We start from the raw sequence: 23,290 nt of genomic DNA, 5'->3' as shown, positions 1-23,290 counted from the left end.
CGCACAATACCCTAGAAGAGAATTCCTCTAAAAAGGTTGTCCAATGTCATGTTCATAAAGAAACATGAATTCGGGTCGGATCCGTATTCGCGCAGAAAATGGATCCGAAAATCGATCCACTCATCGGAAGGTTTCCGGAGTTTGAATCGTCGGATCGAGCTGAAATTTGGAGGGGTGGTAGATATGGGAATTCCGCAGTAGATGAACGGTTGGATCTTCCAAGGGACCTCCGAGCTAGGCTCTGGATACCACGCCCTAAACTCGTCCAGATTCCCGTCCAGATTTGATAGGGCTCCGGTATTATCATAGATTGTCGGAGATTCCTCCATCGGAACTCGACAAAATTTTGCATGGCTATTGTAGACTCAATTCCGCACAATTCCACCAAAGGGATCGTCAAAGCGATGCTCTAAGAGGCCTAGGATAACAAGAGTCCTAGCCGAATACGCCGGTGGGGGAGGAGTCCTTGTCTTGATCACCAAGTCTTGTTGAATCATCCTTGTACGCGACACCTGTCCGGACTAGCCCATGAGTATACGGACATGCGGGTCCTCGGCCCAATCCAACTGATCGGGAGACGACGTGATGAGTACCCCCTAGTCCAGGACACCATCAGTCATCATCGACAAAACCCAAGGTTAGTTCATCCCTCTTAGAGGGGATATCACATCTAGGGGGAGCTTTGCTCTAACAATTGAGTTAAAGCAACTCTAATGGTGTGAACACAACAATGCTTTATGTAAAAGTGGTAACCCCACTTGTGATTAAACAATGAGTATGACATATGATCAAATGTTCTCATTTGACTCCTAAGTCAATATACTCATATATAGGTGACCTAGTCATCGCTAATTGCTTGATAGATGCTAGAATTGTTTATGCATGCTTTGCCACATATTTCATTTGTCATTTTATTGTGTGAGCATGTTGGTTGCATAATTTACTCATTCGAGGACATCCACGTGTTGTTTTGATTGATTGGTTTCCTTTTTTTGGCCAAGTGGATGGACAAGAATGTCTAAGGACCTTCTCTAGCTATCTATGCTTTTATCGTCTCAAACTCTATTCATGTTGCATCACAAAGTTTGATCAAGTTAGATTCGAACCACTATGTGTGAGGAGCACTCGGAGTCCCCAATTCGTCACAGACTTAAACTTCCAAAACTTCTTTGTGTGTTTCGGTCTGACCGGTTCATCCATTTTTGTCATACCGAGATCATTAAGTCGATCTAGGTTTTCAATCTCGGTGCAACCGATTCGAACTTTTCGGTCACACCGAGTTTCAGTAACTGCTTGCAGTTATGAATCTCGGTGCCACCGAGTTGTTCCACTCGGTCACACCGACAGGGTCAGGCTATATATATCCACGGGTCAAATTTTGGAAAACTCTCCGAACCTCCTCGCCCGTGCTTAGCCTGCTCTGCCTCCCTGGGTCTCCGGATCATCCTCCTCATCGCCAGCCGCCTCCTGTCGCTGGTCTCCGCCGCTGTCAATGGGATCGTCTCCGCCGTTGCCGCCATAGCAAGTTCATCGTCGAACTAGGGTATGGACTTGAACTTTGTGTTGTTCTAACTCCGATTCCCTAGCACATTGCTTTGCCATGTATCTTGCCACAATTGAGATCGTTCTATCCATCGAAAACACTTTGTAGTTTAGTCGTGAATTGAAAATTTAGGGTTAGATTTCCGCCGAAACCATCTCGGACCGACCGAGTTGATGAAATCGGTTCCACCGATTTGGCTCAGGCCATTGCACATGTGATTCTCGTTCTAACCGAGAATTGCAAATCGATGTGACCGAATTCAGCACTTTGTGAAACCCTACCAGTCTCGGTGCCACCGAACTGTGACTCGGTCTGACCGACTTCACTAGTTTAGGTTCCAAAAGCTGCTTCAGTATCACCGAGTTTGCAAATCGGTAGATCCGAAATGCTTTCTGTGGAAAACTAAAACTAAGTTTTTAATTCATTCTTTTGCAAAAACCTCTATACTTTGTGATGCTCATCCACTCTACCTCATCTATAATCTATTCATAGGGTCTGTTGTTAGTGTTTGCATCATGTCAGATGAGAGTGACAGTCAGAACAAGTCAGAGGAGCAGGTTCACTTGAGTGAGGGCACTAGTCCCTCTAGCAGCTCAGATGATGGCAGCAGGAGCACACCCAGCAATCTGCCAAAGGCTGCCACAAGGGCCATCAAGAAAAGAACCTCAGAGTCAGAGGATGAGGACTATGTGCCTGAGGAGGAAGAAACCACCTCAAAGAGGAAAGTCCTGAAGAAGGAATATGGCACAGCTGCTGCCACCAAGTCAGGGATGAAGCAAAAGGTTCCTGCCAAGAGAGCTCCAATGTCTAAAGCCAGAGCATCCACTCAGGAGACTTTGGGATCTGCACCCAAAGAGCAGGTTGCGGCAGAAAAGAAAAGGAAAGAGAGGGTCAAGAAGACCACTGCCAGAGTGCTTTGGAGATCTTCAATCATGAAAGACTCTGAAGAAGAGGAAGAGGAAGAGGATGCTGCACCAGCATCCAAAGCTCAAAAGCTTATGGGAGATGCCATAAGATCAGGGGTTGCTCCATCTAAGCCCAAAGGAACTCCTAAGCCAACTGCTCCAAAACCCAAAACTGCACCCAAGAGGAGCACCAGGAACATCCCAGCAGCAGAGAAGAACAAGGCCCCAATGCCTGAAGCTGCAATGGAAGAAGAAGATGATTCTGTTGTCTTGAGGAAATTGAAGCCAAAATTCCAGACCACAATGATGCTCATCCAGTTGCATAGAACATGAAAGTCAGGAAGGACTTTGTTCTAAGGCTCTGGAGAGAGTCTGATCCATATGCCACCAGGAGAAAGACTGCTGTGGACTACAGGTTCCATACAAAGGAACAGCATGACTTCTATGAGACCATCTTGCTTGACAAGAAGCCCATAGTGTGTGACATGATATGGGTCGATTGGTCATTCATTGAGGAAAACGAGGATCACTTCCCTGGTGTATATGACAGCTTCAAGGCTTGTGGAGTTGATGAGTTTGTGGCTCAAAAGCTCACAAAATGGAATGATGAGCTCATCATGCAGTTCTACTCCACATCTCACTTCTACCCAGATGGAAGGATTGTCTGGATGTCTGAAGGTACTAGGTACCAGTCCACAGTTGCAGAATGGGCTAAGTTGATCAATGCCCCAGAAGAGAGTGAAGATGACTTGGATGTCTATGCCAACAAGAAGAAGGATCACAACACCATGGCACACATGTACAAGGAGATCCCAGATGCTGCTCTTGAGACACACAAGTTTGGATCTGTACATTACCTTCTGTCAGGCTTGCCAACCATCAACTGGATCCCCAGGCACACTCTCTTGCCAAAGTCAGGTGATCACAAGATGATCAGAGGCCATGCAATTAACTTGCTTCACATCTTTGATGTTCCACATAAGTTCAAAGTCACGAGCCTAATAGTGGAAACCATAAAGAGGACAGTTGTAGATCAGAAGAGAATTTGTGGGTATGCCCCACGGATCCAGGAGCTGATCAACTCCAAGATGGGCACTGGCACATATCTGTTGGACAAGGAGCACCTACCCATCTACCCAGACTTTGAGGACAACACTGTGGTGATGGGTGAAAATGAACCATCTTCTGTGCATGCACAAGCCAAGAAGGAGAAGGCAAAGGCTAAAAAGGCTGCAAGAATGCCAACTACTGAAGAAGCATCTCATTATCTTCTGAAGAGCAAGCAAGATCAGCTTGGCTACTTGATTGCCTCCACCCTGAGGATTGAGAAGGGACTGGCCACCCTGACTCAAAACCAGGAGAGCTTGGAGAGGATCATGGAGCAGAAGTTCTATGACTTAGATGTGAAGGTCACTGAGATCCAGTCAGTCGTTGAGAAACTTCAGGATGAAGTGGAGGAGAAGAAGGGCAAGACAACCACTGATGCTTTTGCTAGAGTGCCCAGAGGTCAGAGGTCTGCTGCAGTGCCTATTCCAGACACCAGAGCTACTTCATCTGCACCAGCTACAGCTTCAGTGCCACCGGCTCTAGCACCTACTCCACCAGCTCCATCTGCATCGACTAATGCCTTCGTTCTTGGAGTTCTGTCTACACCACCACCTGAAGATCAAGCCTGAGTGTCGATCTAGCACTATGCATTTTTTATGAACTTTTTGGTAACTTGTTGTCAAAGGGGGAGAAAATGTATAGATCATAGGCTTTAAGAGAGAGTGCTGCTTTTTATTCTCTCTTCTTGTTTGGTGGTTAAACTTCGTTTATTTGCTTGGTTGAGATACTTTATACTTTGTGCTTGCTTGGATGATCATGTGTTTGATCATATGCTACCTTAATGCTTGTTGGATGACATTATCCTTTTATATGATCATTCACTTTGCTTGGTGATGAGTGCATGTATTTCAATTATTATCATTTTGAGCGCTCCACCAAGATGTATGTGACATGGAAGAGTAACCCATGATCCTAACTCCTTGTGCATTTGCAGTCCAAAGCAAATCTTAAACTATGCACAAATTTAGGGAGAGCTCTTGCTTTTCACATACTTCTCAAAGAGACAATGTTTTTCACTCTTATTATGATTTGTCAAAACTTTGATCTATATGTTGTCATCAATTACCAAAAAGGGGGAGATTGAAAGTGCAACTATCCCTAGGTGGTTTTGGTAATTCCTAACAACATATAGCTCATTGAGCTAATGCTATTTCAAGATTAATATCTCAGGAAAGCTCAATGATTGGCATGGCATGGATGAGAAAAGTGGACCCCTCAAAATGCTAAGAACAAAGGATTGGCTCAAGCTCAAATCTCAAGACTCTACATTTTCTATTTTAGTGATCCAAGATCACATTGAGTCTATAGGAAAAGCCAATACTATCAAGGAGGGATGAGGTGTTGCCTAATGAGGTTCTTGCTCAAAATGCTTAGTGATATGCTCCAAAACCCTCAACTACTTTCTCACATCCACATATGACCTAAACCAAAAGTCAAACTCGGCCCCACCGATTCTTTCTATCCGGCGCCACCGAGTTTCAAATGTCATAGCCACTGCCACAAACCCTAGGCAAATCGGTCTCACCGATAGGGATCTCGGTATCACCGAGATGGGGTTGTAATCTCTCTGTTTCCCTTCGTAACATTTCGGTCTCACCGAGATGAGCGATCGGTCCCACCGAGATTGCAATGTAAACTCTCTATTTTCCCTTCATAACGTTTCGGTCTCACCGAAATGAGCGATCGGTCCCACCGAGTTTAGCTGACCAACTCTCTGGTTAGCTTATTACCAAATCGGTCTCACCGAGTTTGTGTAATCAGTCTCACCGAGATTACATTATGCCCTAACCCTAATCATATTTGTCCTACCGAGTTGCATGTCGGTCACACCGAAAACCCTAACGGTCACTAGCTTTGCTGAATCGGTCCGACCGAGTTTAACCATTCGGTCCCACCGAGTTTGGAAAGTTATGTGTAACGGTTAGATTTTGTGTGGAGGCTATATATACCCCTCCACCTCCTCTTCACCCGTGGAGAGAGCCATCGGAACAAACCTACACTTCCAACCTATATTTTCTGAGAGAGAACCACCTACACTTGTGTTGAGACCAAGATATTCCATTCCTACCATATGAATCTTGATCTCTAGCCTTCCCCAAGTTGCTTTCCACTCAAATCTTCTTTCCACCAAATCCATATCCTATGAGAGAGAGTTAAGTGTTGGGGAGACTATCATTTGAAGCACAAGAGCAAGGAGTTCATCATCAACACACCATTTGTTACTTCTTGGAGAGTGGTGTCTCCTAGATTGGCTAGGTGTCACTTGGGAGCCTCCGACAAGATTGTGGAGTTGAACCAAGGAGTTTGTAAGGGCAAGGAGATCGCCTACTTCGTGGAGATCTACCGCTAGTGAGGCAAGTCCTTCGTGGGTGATGGCCATGGTGGGATAGACAAGGTCGCTTCTTCGTGGACCCTTCGTAGGTGGAGCCCTCCGTGAACTCGCGCAACCGTTACCCTTCGTGGGTTGAAGTCTCCATCAACGTGGATGTACGATAGCACCACCTATTGGAACCACGACAAAACATCCGTGTCTCCAATTGCGTTTGAATCCTCCGAACCCTCCCCTTTACATTCTTGCAAGTTGCATGCTTTACTTTCCGCTGCTCATATACTCTTTGCATGCTTGCTTGAATTGTGTTAAGATTGCTTGACTTGTTCAAAGTTGCTAAAATCTGCCAAGAACTAAAATTGGGAAAAGACTAGAATTTTATTTGGTCAACTAGTCTAATAACCCCCCTCCCTCTAGACATACTTTCGATCCTACACTTTCTTTGGACATGTTATTTTGAGAAGACATGATTACTTGGTTAGTATGCTTGAAGTATTATTATTTTTATGTCAATATTAAACTTTTGTATTAAGTCTTATGGATCTGAATATTCTTGCCACAATAAATAGAACTACATGGATAAATATGTTAGGTAGCATTCCACATCAAAAATTCTGTTTTTATCATTTACCTACTCGAGGACGAGCAGGAATTAAGCTTGGGGATGCTGATACGTCTCCAACGTATCTATAATTTTTGATTGTTCCATGCTATTATATTATCAACCTTGGATGTTTTATATGCATTTATATGATATTTTATATGATTTTTGGGACTAACCTATTAACCCAGAGCCTAGTGCCAGTTTTTGTTTTTCCCTTGTTTCAGTGTTTCGCGGAAAAGAAATATCAAACGGAGTCCAAACGGATTGAAACCTTCGGAAAAGTTATTTTTGGAAAGAAAGCAATACGGGAGACTTGGAGTGCATGTCAGGGGATCAACGAGGAGAGCACGAGGCAGGGGGCGCGCCCATCCCCCTGGGCGCGCCCTCCACCCTCGTGGGCCCCTCGTGGCTCCCCTGATGTATTTCTTCCTCCTATATATATCCATATGCCCTAAAAACTTTGGGGAGCACAATAGATCGGGAGTTCCGCCGCCAGAAGCCTCCGTAGCCACCGAAAACCAATCTAGACCCGTTCTGGCACCCTGCCGGAGGGGGAATCCCTCTTCGGTGGCCATCTTCATCATCCCGGTGCTCTCCATGACGAGGAGAGAGTAGTTCTCCCTCGGGGCTGAGGGTATGTACCAGTAGCTATGTGTTTGATCTCTCTCTCTCTCTCTCTCTCGTGTTCTTGAGGTGGTACGATCTTGATGTATCGCGAGCTTTGCTATTATAGTTGGATCTTATGATGTTTCTCCCCCTCTACTCTCTTGTAATGGATTGAGTTTTCCCTTTGAAGTTATCTTATCGGATTTAGTATTTAAGGATTTGAGAACACTTGATGTATGTCTTGCGTGGGATACCCGTGGTGACAATGGGGTATTCTATTGATCCACTTGATGTATGTTTTGGTGATCAACTTGCGGGTTCCGCCCATGAGCCTATGCATAGGGGTTGGCACACGTTTTCATCTTGACTCTCCGGTAGAAACTTTGGGGCACTCTTTGAGGTTCTATGTGTTGGTTGAATAGATGAATCTGAGATTGTGTGATGCATATCGTATAATCATACCCACGGATACTTGAGGTGACATTGGAGTATCTAGGTGACATTAGGGGTTTGGTTGATTTGTGTCTTAAGGTGTTATTCTAGTACGAACTCTAGGGCTGTTTGTGACACTTATAGGAATATCCCAACGGATTGATTGGAAAGAATAACTTTGGGGTGGTTTCGTACCCTACCATAATCTTTTCGTTTATTCTCCGCTATTAGTGACTTTGGAGTGACTCTTTGTTGCATGTTGAGGGACAGTTATGTGATCCAATTATGTTATTATTGTTGAGAGGACTTGCACTAGTGAAAGTATGAACCCTAGGCCTTGTTTCAACGCATTGCAATACCATTTGTGCTCACTTTTATCATTAGTTACCTTGCTGTTTTTATATTTTCAGATTACAAAAACTTATATCTACCATTCATATTGCACTTGTATCACCATCTGTTCGCCGAACTAGTGCACCTATACAATTTACCATTATATTGGGTGTGTTGGGGACACAAGAGACTCTTTGTTATTTGGTTGCAGGGTTGCTTGAGAGAGACCATCTTCATCCTACGTCTCCTACGGATTGATAAACCTTAGGTCATCCACTTGAGGGAAATTTGCTACTGTCCTACAAACCTCTGCACTTGGAGGCCCAACAACGTCTACAAGAAGAAGGTTGTGTAGTAGACATCAATCTACTATAGTTGGAATTGGTATTTTATCGCTCTCTTGTAAAAAATGAAAATTATTCTCGTGAGCACATACTTTCTAGGTTTTTTTCAGCAAGATCAAACAACAATCATCCAAGAAGATCCTAAAGGCTTTACTTGGCACAAACACTAATTAAAACATAAAAAACACAATCATAACAGAGGATAGATGATTTATTTATCACTAAACAGGAACAAAAAGCAAGGAACAAAAATAAAATTAGGTTGCCTCCCAACAAGCGCTGTCGTTTAATGCCCCTAGCTAGGCATAAAAACAAGAATAGATCTAGGTATTGCCATGATAATGATAGAGAAAATCGCGAAAGCTCATCTCATACTCCCTACATTCAGCAGCAAGTTTTCTTTGTGGCAAGCAAAAGTAATCAAAAGGGCTAAATTTAATGGGACAAAAGTCCCCAAGATCAAGCTCGGGAGGTATTGGTTCCTCCTTTGGCCCCTCATATTGAACAACCAATTCATCATTATGAGCATTCTTTTGGCAAGTCATGAGCCTTTGTTCAAGGGAAAAACCTAACCCATTGTTCTAGATAGCAAAATTATCATTAAGTTCAGAAATCCTGTCAACTATAATATCGGTAGGAACCTTTTTTCTAAGGTTTTCATTAAAAGCAACATGATCTAAAGATCGTAAGCGCATTATGTCCTCTTGATAAAAAAGGATTGCTTCTATGGGAGGACTAGCGGCATCCACCCTATAGTGCGCAAAAAATTCATTGGCCTCTTTTATTATAAATCTAAACTCATGAGCTAAAAAGATGGTAGCTGCTCTCTTAACAGAAGAATACTCAATATTAGAAAATTCTAGAAAAATCCTCTATTTGCAAGGATGCATGTGAATAAATTGTCTTTCAAGTTCAACCACGAGCAAAGACATAGCATCCGCAATACTACTAGTTTTATGAAGAATAGACCCGCTCATGGTGGGCAAAGCACCGGTACAAGTAAAGAAATCTTGAATAACTCCTTTTCCAATAATATTACCACTACCAATCGAAACTTTTTAGTGTGTAAAATAGTAGGTTCTTCATGAAGATAATCAAAAGCATCAACGTCTCCCCCATCATTACTACTATCCTTTTCAATGATAACCTCCCTAGTTTCAGACATGATAGCAACAAAATGCACTAGCACAAACACAAAAAAGGCAAGTGGAAAGAAGCGAACAGAAAAAGGGCGAATGAAATGGCAAGGGTGAAGTGGGGGAGAGGAAAACGAGAGGCAAATGGAAAATAATGTAATGCGAGGGATAAGAGTTTGTGATGGGTACTTGGTATGTCTTAACTTGGCGTAGATCTCCCCGGCAACGGCGCCATAAATCCTTCTTGCTACCTCTTGAGCATGCATTGGTTTTCCCTTGAAGAGGAAAGGGTGATGCAGCAAAGTAGCGTAAGTATTTCCCTCAGTTTTTGAGAACCAAGGTATCAATCCAGTAGGAGACTACACACAAATCGCCTAGTACATGCACAAACAAATAAGAACATTGCAACCAACGCGATAAAGGGGTTGTCAATCCCTTCACGGACACTTGCAAAAGTGAGATCTGATAAAGATAATAAGATAAATATTTTTGGTATTTTTTTGTATTCGTAGATTGGAAAGTAAAGATTGCAAAATAAACAGCGACGGAAATAGCTAGTTGACGGGACATTAATATGATGTAAAGTAGACCCGGGGGCCATAGGTTTCACTAGTGGCTTCTCTCAAGATAGCATATCTTAAGGTGGGTGAACAAATTACTGCCGAGCAATTGATAGAAAAGCGCATAGTTATGAGAATATCTAGGCATGATCATAAACATAGGCCTCACGTCTGTGTCAAGTAGACCGAAACGATTTTGCATCTACTACTATTACTCCACACATCAACTGCTATCCAGCATGCATCTAGAGTATTAAGTTCATAAGAATAGAGTAACGCATTAGGCAAGAAGACATGATGTAGAGGGATAAACTCAAGCAATATGATATAAACCCCATCTTGTTATCCTCGATGGTAACAATACAATACGTGTCGGTTCCCTTTCTGTCACTGGGGTCAAGCACCGCAAGATTGAACCCAAAGCTAAGCACTTCTCCCATTGCAAGAAAGATCAATCTAGTAGGCCAAACCAAACTGATAATTCAAAGAGACTTGCAAATATATCAAATCATGCATATAAGAATTCAGAGAAGAATCAAATATTGTTCATAGATAAACTTGATCATAAACCCACAATTCATTGAATCTCAGCAAACACACCGCAAAAAGATTATATCGAATAGATCTCCAAGAACATCGAGGAGAACTTTGTATTGAAGATCAAAGAGAGAGAAGCCATCTAGCTAATAACTATGGACCCGAAGGTCTATGGTAAACTACACACACATCATCGGAAAGGCTATGGTATTGATGTAGAAGCCCTCCGTGATCGAATCCCCCTCCGGCAGATCGCCGGAAAAGGTCCCCAGATGGGATCTCAAGGGTACAAAAGGTTACGGCGGTGGAAAAGTGGTTTCGTGGCTCTCTTGGATGTTTTAAGGGTATAAGAGTATATATAGGCAAATGAAGTAGGTCGGTGGAGCTACGAGGGGCCCACGAGGGTGGGGGCGCGCCTACCCCCTGGGCGCGCCCTCCTACCTCGTGGCCGCCTCGTGGCTTCCTTGACCTCCACTCCAAGTCTCCTAGATTGCGTTTGTTCCAAAAAAGATCCTAGAGAAGGTTTCATTTCGTTTGGATTCTGTTTGATATTCCTTTTCTACGAAACACTAAAATAGGCAAAAATAGCAATTTGCACTGGGCCTTCGGTTAATAGGTTAGTCCCAAAAATAATATAAAAGTGCATATTAAAGCCCATTAAACATCCAAAACAGATAATATAATATCATGGAACAATAAAAAATTATAGATACATTCGAGACGTATCACTGACCCAACCGGACGTGGTCTGAGACGAGATACGCGCGGCTACTATCAGGGTGTCGGCACACCGGGAGGTCTTGCTGGATTAGTTTTACCATTGTCGAAATGTCTTGTGCACCGGGATTCCGAGTCTGACCAGAAGGTCCCGCGATGGAGGATTGTCTCCACGGATCGTGAGCTTGTCATGGGCTAAGTTGGGACACCCCTGCGGGGTTTAAACTCTCGAGAGCCGTGCCCGCGGTTATGTGGCAGATGGGAATTTGTTAATATCCGGTTGTAGAGGACTTGAAGTAAACTCAATTAAAATACACCAACCGAGTTGTGTGACCATGACTGTCTCTTTTCGGGGAAGTTCGAGAAGAGAACACGGTTGGGTTGTGTTTGAACGTAAGTGGTTCAGGATCACTTTCTAGTCATTACTAGTTGGCGACCGTTTGCGTAGATTCTCATCTTACTCTTGTATTCGTAAGTTAGCCACCATGCAATGCTTAGTCGCTGCTGCAACCTCACCACTTACCCCTTTCCTACCCATTAAGCTTTGCTAGTCTTGATACCCATGGTAATGGGATTGCTGAGTCCTCGTGGCTCACAGTTTACTACAACAACAACAGTTGCAGGGATAGGTAATGCGATGATCATGATGTGAGAGCGATGTTTGCATGTTTTGGAGTTCTTCTTCTTCTTCGTCGATCTTGGGTTAGGTTCCTGGTCGGCAACCTAGGCTAGCAGGGTGAATGTCGTTTGATCTTCTGTTTTTGTTTCATCTGTAGTTGGATGTTGTTCTTATGTATGATGTATTGTTGTATTCTTGTGGCATTGTATGCCTTTTGTATGTATCCCGACTATTATGTCATGGTACGATGTAATGATGTGCACCTTGTAAAAGCGTGTCAATATGCGGTTCTATCCTTGGTGAAACCTTTGAGTCACTTTAGTATAGATTCGCATATTGGGCGTGACAAGAAGACGAGGCAGATCGGCTGCGCCGCCGATGGGAGGCGGGAACCTTAGTCTCATGTTCGCTTTGGAGAAGGAGATGACATCCCGACTGTCTACTACAACAAAGTTGTCTGACTCCGATAAGAGAGGGGCGATGATGGCGGCGCGCCATTGGCTTGCTCCGGTGATTGTAGTCACGACGATCTATGGACATGGATATAATTTATCTTACTTATGATGATATTTTTTTGTGTTGTCATGATGTTCTAATTTTTTTAGGGGTGTCATGATGTTTAAGGAAAAAGCTATCGTTCAGTCGAGAACCTCCGCCATCTTGTACGTGAGACGCGTGTCCTATGTGGGCCCACTCAGCACTATATATCTCTACAATGATCGGCGGATATAACAAATCGATGCCGTTGCAGCCGGGTCTGGCGCGAGAGCCGCTGCTTCCGTGTTGGGCTGTCTGCGCTCGTGGTGCACTCGAGCTCGGCACGGCCGCCGCCGACCTCCTCATCGGATCTGGCCGCCCCAGCTCCTACAGCAGTGCTCACCTCACTGGATCTGGTTGAACAAGCTCCTGCAACAATGCCCACAAAGTCGGTCGGCATGTCGCCAAGCTCCTCTAACGGAGGCGGCAAGGCATCACAGGCGGTTTTGTTTCTGCAGCAAAGGGCATGTTTCAATTGCAACAAGCCTCTTCGTTGCAAAAGGGCCCTGTTTCAGAAAAAAAAAACTCCCTAAATTATTATTTGCAACAAAGCCTTTGTTACGAAAAACTTCTGTAACAAGACATATGTTGCATAATTTTTTTGCAACAAGATCTCTTGTTGTGGAAATTTTCTGCAACATCACCCTTGTTGCAAAAGTGGTGGTTGCTCACGTGGGCGCATCGGACGGCTATTTGACATGTCCATCCAATGGTCAGCGAGGCGGCGGATATTTTTTCATTATCCGCCGGCCGACGCGTAGCGCTGCCCGATGTTTAATGTGTTAAAAAAACATGATGAAATATGTTTTTTTCCTGAAGGGCAACTTAAAAAGAAAAAACATCTCCTGGTAGGCCCATGCGAGAGAGTTTCTCAGGGTTTCGCTTTGCCTGCCCAGTCAGGGGACAGGAGGAGAGGCCCGGGGTCACACGCGGATTCCTTTTCCCAAGAAAAAATCCCGAACGAACTGGGTGCAAATAAACCCAAAAAATAGAGGGCTCAAGAGTCAGAAGAGGCAGGGCGGAAAAAGAGGGGATTTTCCGTGTCGACCCACCGGCTGCTATCACTCCGCCGTCTTATGATGTCGCCGGAGCAGGATCCTCGTCGCCGGCAAATCCAAGGCCGCCGTAAGCCACTGCTTCTTCGTCTCTGTTGTTTTATCTTCATATGCCCTGTCTGGCACATACTGTAGGTCTCAAATTCAGGCTACTAAGTATTACTCCACCGCCTTATGCAACAAATTAGCCCCCTTTATGTTCCAGTTGTTCATACAAAAAATATTGACTTGGTAGGGAGGCGTGCAAAGACAGTTTGCCCAAGCATATCCATCTCAGATCTCACTGTATTGTGTGTGTCGCTGTCATGTTCTATTGGAAATTTTACAAGAAAGCTTTTCCTTCTTATAAAATTGGAACTAGTTTTTCTTTCTTACAATGTCATTGGTATTCTTGCACAAAGCTGCACAACGGGTCATACTTATATTAGATCAATATATATGTGTGTTGATGTGCTTGCTGTGTTCCTTCGTTTGCCGTTGTCTACTTACCATAACGATGACCTGCTGCAGATGTATCAGTTGGTTCAGTTGCTAAACTAAAGCGCTCGCAAGTGGATGTTTCTCAAACTGGCAAAAGATTAACATATTCAGGCTCAAGCCTTCCGGAGGTACTCCCTCCGTCCGCGAATAAGTGTACATCTAACTTTTGTTCTAAGTCAAAGTTTTAAAATTTTGACCAACTTTATAGAAAATAGTAATAACATATATGACATCAAATTGATATATTATGAAAGTACATTTCAAAACGAATCTAGTGATACTAATTTGGTGCCATAAATGCTTTTACTCTTTCCTAGAAAGGTGGTCAAAGTATTAAAACTTTGACTTAAGACAAAAGCTAGATGTACACTTATTCGCGGACGGAGGGAGTATGTCAAGAAACGCTGATAACGGAATACTATAACGATATTAGATTTATATATCACTATGCTACCTGAATGTATGAGTGAACTGCAATCGGCTGCAATCCTTGGTAGCTGTGATTCTGTTCCAACTTACAATGGTTGCACTTTTAATTCTCCAGCACACAACTTTGTTTCTAGTATCTGATTCCTTTATATCTTTATTATGTGCATACTTTGTAAAACTATTTTTCCTGGAACCAGCAACATCTTGTGTCTCATTTACCCTGATTACTACGGTGAAAACACCTTTGAAGCCATTGCAGCTTGTCCTTAGCCTAGCTGCCTAGGGCTACTAGCACACCCAAGGAAAGTGGTTTGAACCTGGGTTGCTTGGTAGCACGGCCATGTGTTTTACCATTAAGCTACCCAGTGATTCCACCAGCTACTAAATATAATATAATTGATGTAATGTGTGTACTACATATAATATATATTTGTGCTAACTGAAACAAGAAACTCGTCCTATACTCTGATATTACCAATTTATCATAGTTCTGGATCAAAAAAGCTGGGTAATGTTCAATATACTAGGATGAGCTAGAAGACAATGCTCAACATGAGTTATGTAATAAACTTCAATCTAGGATAAGTATCTAAACTTCGCTGCAATGCAGCAACTAGTTCTACAATCTTAGTCTTCTCCAGCATCTGCAACTTCGCTTTGAAGATGCCAAACCTCGGATGTCTTATGCAAGTGTGCTTTAACCATGTGTTGTACTTGCATATGAATTGCACATTTCCTCCACTTCCTGTAGTTTTCTCTACAATGTCCCCATGACTCCTCAAAGGCTTCGTCTGTAGATCATTGGCTGCCACTTGCTAAAACAATATATGGAGCAGCTTCAGAGATGGCAAAAGGCCGGGCCAAGCAGATTTTATCTTTTCTTGTATCTCCGCCTTCTTCTCCCAAACCACCCTCTTCTCCGATGCACGCAAGATGTAGAGGAAGGTAACTGGAGGAATGAGAGGACAAGAGTCTTGGGTCATGCACTAGTGTCTGATGCAGATCTATGACAGACTTGTGACGTGCATTTTTTTCCTGTTCCTTTTTTCTCATTATCACCCCGAAGAAGAAAGACGATGCCTCCTCTGCCCTGGATTTTAGGCCGGTAAGCCTAATGCGCAGTATCATGAATATTTTTGGTAAATTGCTCGCCTCTCGGCTCGCCCCAGAGTTGCATTCTTTAGTTTCGGCGGGGCGGAGTGCGTTCATTAGAAGATCCATTCATGACAATTTTCTTTCGTCAAGAGTGTTCTGAAAGAAGTCACACCAAGAAGAAACCTTTGCTTTCGCAAAGCTCGACTTTGCCGTGGCTTTAGACTTGGTCCGTTGGGATTATCCTATCGGAGTTCTCAATGCTTTTGGTTTTAGCTCCAAATTGAAGGACTTGATTTCCCTAGTTCTTGCCACCTCCTATTCTCGAGTACTGCTAAATGGTGATCCAAGAAGGCTTTTTATGCACAGGAAAGGTCTGAGACAGGGGATCCCTTAACCCCAATGCTTTTTATTCTTGCTCTGGAACCTCTTCAAAAGATCTTTTTTTTTCACTCTGCTATGGAAAATGGCCTTCTTTTCCCTGGTCATGCAAAGAGCTGCTAAGAGGAGGACCAGTTTTTATGCTGATGATGCAGCGCTGTTTATAAATCCTGTTGATGGTCTCAGGTCTTCTAAATTTCTATGGGGCTCTGTCTGGGCTGAAAGTGAATCTCGGCAAGTGTGTTGCTTATTATCCCATAAGATGTGAGAACCTTGATACCAGTGACATCTTATCTGCTTTTGGAGGACGGGTGGGCTCCCTGCCTTGCAAGTATTTGGTCCTCCCCCTACCTACCAGATTGCGTAGGCGAGTTGAATTAGAGCCCTAGTAGATAAGATTACTGACAGGCTAAAGCCCTGGAAGGGAAAGCTCCTGGACAAAATGGGCCGCCTCACTCTGGTAGTCTGGTTAACTCGGTGCTTATTACTTCACCATTTTCACACCTTCCAAGTGGCATATCAAAAAGATTGACAAAATCCGTAGAAGCTTTCTTTGGTGCGGTGATGAGGAATTGAGGATGCTAAAGGAGGGAAGTGTTTGGTCAACTGGACTAAGGTATGCTCGCCTATAAGATGTGGATGTTTATGTGCTGAAAAACCTGGTTTTCATCAGAAGGGGCGTTGCGCCTGCGATGGCTGTTTTTTTGCCTGTGAACGTTTAGTTTCCAAAGGCTTATGCTCTTAGTTTGCGTGTTCCACTGCACAAGGCCATGCATGTCAGATGACATGCTCCTACCCTGTCCCAGCCTTGTCTGAAGCTACAACTGTTCTTCTTACGTGAAAATGTTTAGCCACGACCTGGACACGTATGCACACCATGCCTGATGCTGTGTCTGACACTGCACAAAGGTTTTGGTCTTATTACCTTGTACTTCCTCTGTTTCAAAATACTTGAGGTTTTTCCTTGTTCCAAGTCAAACATTTTTAAGTTTGACCAGGTTTTACTGAAAAATATACCAACATCTACAACACCAAGCTAATATTATATGTATTCGATGTAGTAAGATATTAATATATTTTTCTATATACATGATCAAACTTAATGAAGTGTGACTTAGCACAGTTCTAGAAAAAAGTATTTTGGAACGGATAGAGTACTTAATAATACTTTTTGCCTCTGCAATTCAAAATTTGAATTTGTGCACTTGTGCATGCAGGATATCTGGCGTCATATATGCTCCTTTTTGCCACTGAAAGATGCTGCGCGTGCTGCGAGCGTGTCTCACTCCTTTAAACGTTTCTGGAGGTGCCGGCCCAACCTCACCTTCAGTAAGAAAACAATGGGCTACAAGAAAAATGCACGTAGGCGGAGAATAACAACAAGAGATTACAACAGCAGAGTTGACCATATTCTGAGAAACCACTTAGGCACTGGTGTGAAGACACTCAGGCTTAAATTGTATGGTATTTACAATGCCAACACTAGAAATTGTCTTGATAGTTGGCTCCAGATTGCTGTTAAACCAGGCATAGAAGAACTCAGCCTCATACTTTCAAATATCGACCATTTATCAAACGAAGCAATCTACGAGTTTCCATGCTCACTTTTATCTAATGGCAGTGAAAACACCATTCGTGAGCTAGACCTTTTAGGTTGCGCCTTCCGCCCCACGGTAGGAATCGGTTGCACGGGAAGCCTGACGAGTCTATGTCTGTCTTGTGTGAATATTGAGAGTGATGAGTTGGGGTTCCTTCTTTCCAATTCTCTGGCTTTGGAGCGATTGGAACTCAATGATTGCAGTGAGATATTTTCTATAAAGATACCTTCCCTGCTGCAGCGCCTCAGCTACGTGATGGTGTCCGGTTGTTCCATGCTGCAAGTGATTGAAAGCGAGGCTCCAAATATCTCCAGTTTTCACTTTTTCCATGATGATGATGTTTTTCATGATGACGATGTCGATCAACAAGTACAGCTATTTCTTGGAGAATCACTGCAGATGAAGGAAATCTTCATATCACATTCCTGCGTTCTTCATTATGCTCTCGTCGTGCTCACATCCAGTATGCCGAATCTTGAAACTCTTACTATGCATTCGTATTACGAGGTACATACTCTAGAGCTTGAGGTGTCTATGGACATATGCGTATCTCATTATATAGCAAAGGGATTGATGTTAGATATTTTTATTTATGCAGATGGTCAGTACACCAACGCTAGCAAGCAAATTCCTCCACCTCAAGTATTTGAATATTTCTGTATTTGGATGGAAGTTTGCCTCGGCACCTCGGTATGCGGACTATGATCTTTTCTTGCTGGTTTCTTGTCTCGACGCATCTCCTTGCTTGGAGACTTTTAACCTAGATGTAAGTAACTATTGGCTTGCTGAGATATTTCTTAGTGACTGCTGTATTGTTTAGAGCAATAATAAATTCACGGGTGTTGGTTTTTCATCTGCAGGTACCAATGAGACGCCGGGAGCATGACTCAATTTTTGAAGACCCCCCCTCACAATTGGGGCGGATTCCAGGACAATGCTATGCCAATCTTAGGCATGTGAAGATCACTAAATTCCGCTCCACAAAGTTATTGGTTAAGCTCACATGTCATATTCTTGACAGCACACCCTCGCTCGAGTGCCTCACACTGGACATAACTGATGGTGGGCCGACTTGTTCCGAGATTGACAGATGCTTTGTGGGTAAAGAAACTTTTATGGAAGCCCCTAAAGCGCTTGCGGCTATCCAGACTTACGTCGAGGGAAAAGTTCCCTCCACGGCTAAGTTGAATGTCGTGGAGCCTTGCAGCCGATGCCCTGCCCTTTGACTTGCAAGGGAGCTAAGTTGGGGCGTTCCTGATGAAGAATGCAGCGATGAGTGACAACATGTCCCTTGTATAAGGTTGTGTTGAGACTAGTTGTGTCCTTGGTTTTAGGCTTTTTGTTATTATAGTATATAAGGTTGTGTTGAGACTAGTTGTACAGCTGAGATATGGTAGTTTTGCCCCTTGCGCTGGTTTGTTGTTATGGATGTTGAACATGGAACTTGTGTCTGGTTTGGTTTCGTTTTAAAATCCGCTGTTGATTGAAAAAACATACGCACGCACACAGATCAAGCATGTACCCTGAGTTTGGGGAGGAATGAGAATATGCAGCAGGCCAAACACTTAATGAAACCTCAGTCAAATAAATAAATGTTTCGCTCTGAACATAATTCCAGTGGTTATGGAGATACTTAATCATGCGGGGGTTTTAGTGGTTTAATTTGATTTCTGTAGTGTTCATGCATAGGCAAACTTAGGGCAACTCCAACAGGCCAACGCATTTCATCCGACTGCATCCGTGTTCTGTACGTGCGGACAAAAACCACGGCCTAGCGTAGTGCGCAAACGGACTAATGTCCGTTTTGCTGTCCATACCCATTTCATAATTCAAATTTGGGCTGGGTTAGCCACGAGATGGGTCAGCCCACGCGCATAGGTGGCCACAGCCTCATTTTCTCTTTTTTTTTCTTTTTATGTTTCCTATTTTCGTTTTTGCTTTATTTTCAGATTTTTTTTATACTTTAAAATATTTTAAATATATATTAAAAAAACAATCTACAAAAAACATTTGAAAAATGTTGCCAATCATTTGAAAAATGTTAAATGTGCATAGGGAAAAAATTATAACATATATGAAAAATGTATACAAGTATTTGAAAAAGTGTTGAAAAAGTATTTAAAAAATGTTAATTAAGCATTTGAACACTGTTAAATGTGTACAAAAAATGTTGACCATGTACTAGAAAATGATGATGTTTTTTTACATTGTACATAAAAATGTCAATTAAGCATTTGGAAAATGTTAAATGTGTATATAAAAATGTTGACCATGTATTAAACAACTTTAATCTTTTATTTGAATTTTTTTAATAAAGCATTTTAAAAGAATGTTAAAAATGTATAAAAAATGCTGACAATGTATTCAAAAAATATTAACAAGCATTTGAAACATATTTAAAAAATGTTGACAATTTATTCAAGAAAATTTAAACTTTTATGTAAAAATGTTAAAGTGTATTATATATATATACCAAAACATGTATAGAAAAACAATAAAAAATGAGGGAAAACAAGAAGAAAAGCAGATGAAAATGAGAAAGAAATAAAACAAAATCAAAGAAAAATGAAGATAAAAGAAAGAAAAAACATTGAAAATCGAGAAAGAAACAAAGCAAACCGAAGCAAAACAAAGAAAAGGGAAAGAAAAGAAAAAATGAAATGAGAATCGTGAAAAGTAATAAAGAAAACCGAAGAAAAAGAAAGAAAGAAAGGGAAAAAATGGTGAAATGGAGAAAGGAACGAAGAAAACCCGATGGAAAACAAGGGAAAACAAAGAAACAAAAAGACCCAGAAAACCCAATGGAAAACCCGCTCTTTCCCCTTAAGTAAGTCACGCCCTACAATTCTTCACTAACCCGATGCTAACACACTGACTGGCAACATTGCCTGTCATATCGTAGACCCATGACACACCATCTCCACTCTCCCAAATCTCACGTCCGCCCTTTCCTCTTCCAAACCCTATGCCCACCTTAGTCGTGGCCGATGCACCCACCCCTACCGAAGTCCTCGCCGTGTCTTCCCGTGTCGTGGCCGCCGTGAAGCGGAAGAAAGAGCTCACCTCGGAGCAGAGAGTGGCCGAGACGGCGAAGCAGAGGGTCAAGACAAAAGAAGATATTGTCGTCACCGCTCAGGCACGGGCCACCGTTGCGGACACTAAGGTCATCGTCGCTAAGGCTGAGCAAACCTCCTTCTTTATGCTAGGGATTGTCCACAAGCTAACCTTTCTCGCATCCGCCATTATGGCGACCAGCACGGGCTCGGCGGCAGCCCGACCGCCCAGGCTTTCGGAGTCGCCCTCCATGTCAACATCACTGCCGACATATGGGTACCTTCCTGGACATGACCAAGCAACGTCCTGCTTCTCCACCTTACCTCGAGACCCCTTGTAAAAAATCTTTGATTTCGTGTCGATCATCCCCATGGTGCCTCCCCTTGATCTCAATGTCGCACATGTGGCCGGCGAGTCCACTGCGATGCAAAGGAAGCACTCATGGGTGGTCTTCCCGGCCAACTTTCCCGATGCCCGCAACCTATTTGATGGAATGCCGGCCCTGACGCCGGACGACCCGAGGTACTAAGATGATGTCATTGTGTGACGCCCCCGATTCAATCGTACACTAATCATGCACGCAAATGTGTACGATCAAGATCAGGGACTCACGGGAAGATATCACAACACAACTCTACAGATAAAATAAGTCATACAAGCATCATAATACAAGCCAGGGGCCTCGAGGGCTCGAATACAAGTGCTCGATCATGGACGAGTCAGCGGAAGCAACAATATCTGAGTACAGACATAAGTTAAACAAGTTTGCCTTAAGAAGGCTAGCACAAACTGGGGTACAGATCGAAAGAGGCACAGGCCTCCTGCCTGGGATCCTCCTAACTACTCCTGGTCGTCGTCAGCGGGCAGCACGTAGTAGTAGGCACCTCCGGTGTAGTAGGGGTCGTCGTCGACGGTGGCGTCTGGCTCCTGGACTCCAGCATCTGGTTGCGACAACCAGAAAGGAAGGAAAAGGGGAAAACGGGGGGAGAAAGCAACCGTGAGTACTCATCCAAAGTACTCGCAAGCAAGGAACTACACTACATATGCATGGGTTTATGTGTAAAGGGCCATATCAGTGGACTGAACTGCAGAATGCCAGAATAAGAGGGGGATAGCTAGTCCTGTCGAAGACTACGCTTCTGGCAGCCTCCGCCTCGCAGCATGTAGAAGAGAGTAGATTGAAGTCCTCCAAGTAGCATCTCCAAGTAGCATCTCCAAGTAGCATCTCATAGCATAAACCTACCCGGCGATCCCCTCCTCATATCCCTGAGGTAGAGCGACCACCGGTTGTATCTGGCACTTGGAAGGGTGTGTTTTATTAAGTGTCCGGTTCTAGTTGTCATAAGGTCAAGGTACAACTCCAAGTCGTCCTGTTACCGAAGATCACGGCTATTCGAATAGATTAACTTCCCTGCAGGGGTGCACCACATAGCCCAACACGCTCGATCCCATTTGGCCGGACACACTTTCCTGGGTCATGCCCGGCCTCGGAAGATCAACACGTCGCAGCCCCACCTAGGCAAAACAGAGAGGCCAGCACGCCGGTCTAAACCTAAGCGCGCAGGGGTCTGGGCCCATCGCCCTGAGCACACCTGCACGTTGCGAGGGCGGCCGAAAGCAGACCTAGCCTAGTGGCGTTCCAGTCCAATTCGGCGCGCGCCGCTCCGTCGCTGACGTCTGAAGTGCTTCGGCTGATACCACGACGTCGGGATACCCATAACTACTCCCACGTAGATGGTTAGTGCGTATAGGCTCGTAGCCAGACTCAGATCAAATACCAAGATCTCGTTAAGCGTGTTAAGTATCCGCGAACGCTGAACAGGGCCAGGCCCACCTGTCTCCTAGGTGGTCTCAACCTGCCCTGTCGCTCCGCCACAAAGTAACAGTCGGGGGGCCGTCGGGAACTCAGGCCCACCACTACCTGGATGGAGCCACCTGTCCTTTCAGCCCCCTCGTCAGAATCACTTGCGGGTACTCAATGAGCTGACCCGACTTTAGTCACCATCTGTATAGTATGTATGTATAGTATATACCCGTGATCACCTCCCAGGTGATCACGGCCCGATAGTATAGCAAGGCAGACTGACAAGAATGTAGGGCCAATGATGATAACTAGCATCCTATACTAAGCATTTAGGATTGCAGGTAAGGTATCAACAGATGTAGCGACAATGTCAGGCTATGCATCAGAATAGGATTAACGAAAGCAGTAACATGCTACACTACTCTAATGCAAGCAGTATAGAGAAGAGTAGGCGATATCTGATGATCAAAGGGGGGGGCTTGCCTGGTTGCTCTGGCAAGAGAGAGGGGTCGTCAACTCCGTAGTCGAACTGGTCAGCAGCAGCGTCGGTCTCGTAGTCTACCGGAGAGAAGAGGGGGAAGAAATAATGAATACAGAGCAAACAAAGCATCACAAAATATAACAAGGCAATACGCGGTGTGCGGTGTGCCCTAACGCGGTAGTAAGTGATACCGACGAAGGGGGGAAACATCCGGGAAAGTATTCCCGGAGTTTCGCGTTTTCGGGCAGAGGAACCGGAGGGGGAAAGTTGCGAGTTCGATAGGTTAGGGGGGTATGGCGGACGAACGGGTTGCGTATCCGGAATCGTCTCGTCGTTCTGAGCAACTTTCATGTAGAAAGTATTTTAATCCGAGTTACGGATTAAAAGATATGATTTTCTAAAGATTTTATTAATTTCTGGAATTTAATTAATTATTTAATTAATTCGAAAATGAATTAATGACATCAGCATGATGTCATGCTGACATCAGCAGTCAACAGAGTTGACTGGTCAACCTGACCAGTGGGTCCCACTGGTCAGTGACACATTTTAATTAACAGGTTAATTAAACTAATCATAATTAATTAAGGGGGGTGGGCCCCACTGT

At 43.8% G+C, this 23,290-nt stretch overlaps 1 protein-coding gene across 3 annotated transcripts; it reads left to right on the top strand.

The window, feature by feature from the left end:
* The first annotated feature begins 13,175 nt into the window (after positions 1–13,175).
* Positions 13,176–18,762, top strand: LOC123104278 (uncharacterized). 3 transcript variants are annotated; one of them, XM_044526064.1, is made up of 5 exons: positions 13,182–13,434; positions 13,875–13,972; positions 16,964–17,851; positions 17,943–18,110; positions 18,205–18,762. In XM_044526064.1, exons 1-5 carry the CDS (start codon positions 13,386–13,388, stop codon positions 18,568–18,570), a joined length of 1,569 nt encoding a protein of 522 aa, XP_044381999.1. In that variant the 5' UTR covers positions 13,182–13,385; the 3' UTR covers positions 18,571–18,762. The 3 variants fall into 3 exon arrangements, with proteins under 3 accessions (XP_044382000.1, XP_044381999.1, XP_044382001.1); XM_044526065.1 differs by lacking the exon at positions 13,875–13,972 and having other exon boundaries at positions 13,176–13,434; XM_044526066.1 differs by lacking the exons at positions 13,182–13,434; positions 13,875–13,972 and adding an exon at positions 14,006–16,362.
* The last annotated feature ends 4,528 nt before the right edge of the window (positions 18,763–23,290 follow it).

Source organism: Triticum aestivum, chromosome 5A, assembly GCF_018294505.1.
Source record: "Triticum aestivum cultivar Chinese Spring chromosome 5A, IWGSC CS RefSeq v2.1, whole genome shotgun sequence".
NCBI classification, from domain to species: domain Eukaryota; kingdom Viridiplantae; phylum Streptophyta; class Magnoliopsida; order Poales; family Poaceae; genus Triticum; species Triticum aestivum.
This window is presented reverse-complemented; position numbering and strand designations above follow the sequence as displayed.